Raw genomic sequence first — 2,062 nt, forward strand, 5'->3', positions numbered from 1 at the left:
GTCTACAATTGTGGCGACTAAGGACAACAGTTAGTGAACCTCTCCTTACATTGTCATTTTTTGGATACTTCATTGATGACTCTTATCCGACTCGAATTTCGAGGCTTTCTCAAGAAAAACCTAGTCTAGTTAGCTTGGTTGGTAGCGCGTCTGCCTTGTAAGCGCTAGGCCGCGGGTTAAACTTTTTCCATCTTTTTTTAATGTAAAAACCTGTGTTTGTATTTATTTTTGATGTAAATAAATGAGGCCTGTTTAAACTGTTGGCATAATGGGACTTTTTAGTCTTAGCCGACAGTATAAGTATAACAATAAGTATATAAAAAAAAAAAAAAAAAAAAAAAAATGCCCAAGGCAATTCTCTTCCATCCAACAGCCCCGCCAGCGGACCCCTAACATACGTAATAATCAATCGTCTATTCACTAGTTATCCCCTCTCCCAAGCCTCGCTCCTCCAAGTGGATCTCAAGTTCCATATTAGAAGACGCCTGGGGCTCCCCACTGGCCCAGACATCATCTGCAGAATACCACACCAACAACCTCCTGAGCTCCGTATTCTTTGAAGAAGCCTCCGCGCATATCCCCGCCAACGCCATTTGTATTGAAATAGCCCCCCATGGGCTCCTTCAGGCGATTCTGAAACGCTCCCTGGCGGAGAAAGAAGTAGTGAATATTCCTCTCACCCTGAGAGGCGTCAAGGATGGCGTCAAGTTTATATTGAACTCGATTGGCAAGTAAGTTGGCCGAAACACAGTAAAACATTTATCTACTCGTATATTGAAATCGATTGGCAAGTAAGTTGGCTGAAACGAAACACAGTAAAACATTTATGTATATTGAACAATTGAACTCGATTGGCAAGTAAGTTGGCTGAAACACAGTAAAACATTTATGTATATTGAACTCGATTGGCAAGTAAGTTGGCCGAATCACAGTAAAACATTTAGGTATATTGAAATCGACTGGCAAGTAAGTTGGCCGAAACACAGTAAAACATTTAGGTATATTGAAATCGACTGGCAAGTAAGTTGGCTGAAACACAGTAAAACATTTATGTATATTGAACAATTGAAATCGACTGGCAAGTAAGTTGGCCGAAACACAGTAAAATATTAAATATAAGCTCTGTGGATCAACTTGAAGTTCTGTAAAATATTAATACCTTTTAGATGGCGTCAAGTTTATATTGAACTCGATTGGCAAGTAAGTTGGCCGAACACACAGTAAAACATTTATGTATATTGAACTCAATTGGCAAGTAAGTTGGCCGAAACACAGTAAAACATTTATGTGTATTGAACTCAATTGGCAAGTAAGTTGGCTGAAACACAGTAAAACATTTATGTACTCGTATATTGAAATCGATTGGCAAGTAAGTTGGCTGAAACACAGTAAAACATTTATGTATATTGAACAATTGAACTCGATTGGCAAGTAAGTTGGCCGAAACACAGTAAAATATTAAATATAAGCTCTGTGGATCAACTTGAAGTTCTGTAAAATATTAATACCTTTTTGGTTCTCCTTTTTCAAGTTTACTTGAACTGTTTCTCTTCTGTTTGCAGACTTTACTTGAATGGTCTGGATCTGAATCTGGCGCCTCTGTATCCTGAAGTTCAATATCCTGTGTCGAGAGGTACCAAACCCCTCGGACATTTCGTAGACTGGGAACACGGCCATGAGTATAAGCTCAGCGAATTAGAAGTACAGGTAGGATTTTTCAAAAGGATTCATGTAAAAACAAAACTCATAGACTCATGTGGTCTGTGTCGTAGCATGCCTATACCGTGGACCTCTCGTCTTAAATTTTTGTGAGCAATGACACGAAATTTTTTATCTCGAAATGGAGGTCCCTGTCGGAGCCTTTAAGGTTGTGGAAAATTTCATTGTGGAAAATTTCATTTTGGTTTATAAATAGTGCAAAGTGTTTGAAACAAGTGTTTTTCATGAACTTCAAATTTTCCATACGTCCGAAGCTTTTTGGGATTTGTACAAACTTACCTAAAAGTCTGACTCCGCTGGGCATTGAACCCGGCTCTAATACTGTGTGCAAGACCAATTTGAC

At 38.8% G+C, this 2,062-nt stretch overlaps 1 protein-coding gene across 1 annotated transcript in view; it reads left to right on the top strand.

Moving 5' to 3' along the window:
• LOC113470715 (fatty acid synthase-like) overlaps positions 1 to 1,707 on the top strand; it is a gene marked incomplete at its 3' end in the record, with an annotated part of 5,027 nt that extends 3,320 nt beyond the window's left edge. Inside the window, exons 6-7 of the mRNA XM_026829376.1 lie at positions 425 to 731; positions 1,563 to 1,707. Of these exons, the coding sequence (XP_026685177.1) occupies positions 425 to 731; positions 1,563 to 1,707 (452 nt within the window). The remainder of the gene's footprint in view (positions 1 to 424; positions 732 to 1,562) is intronic.
• Between the last annotated feature and the right edge of the window lie 355 nt (positions 1,708 to 2,062).

The sequence above is a fragment of the Diaphorina citri genome, unplaced genomic scaffold (genome assembly GCF_000475195.1).
Source record: "Diaphorina citri unplaced genomic scaffold, Diaci psyllid genome assembly version 1.1 scaffold1773, whole genome shotgun sequence".
Lineage (NCBI taxonomy): Eukaryota > Metazoa > Arthropoda > Insecta > Hemiptera > Psyllidae > Diaphorina > Diaphorina citri.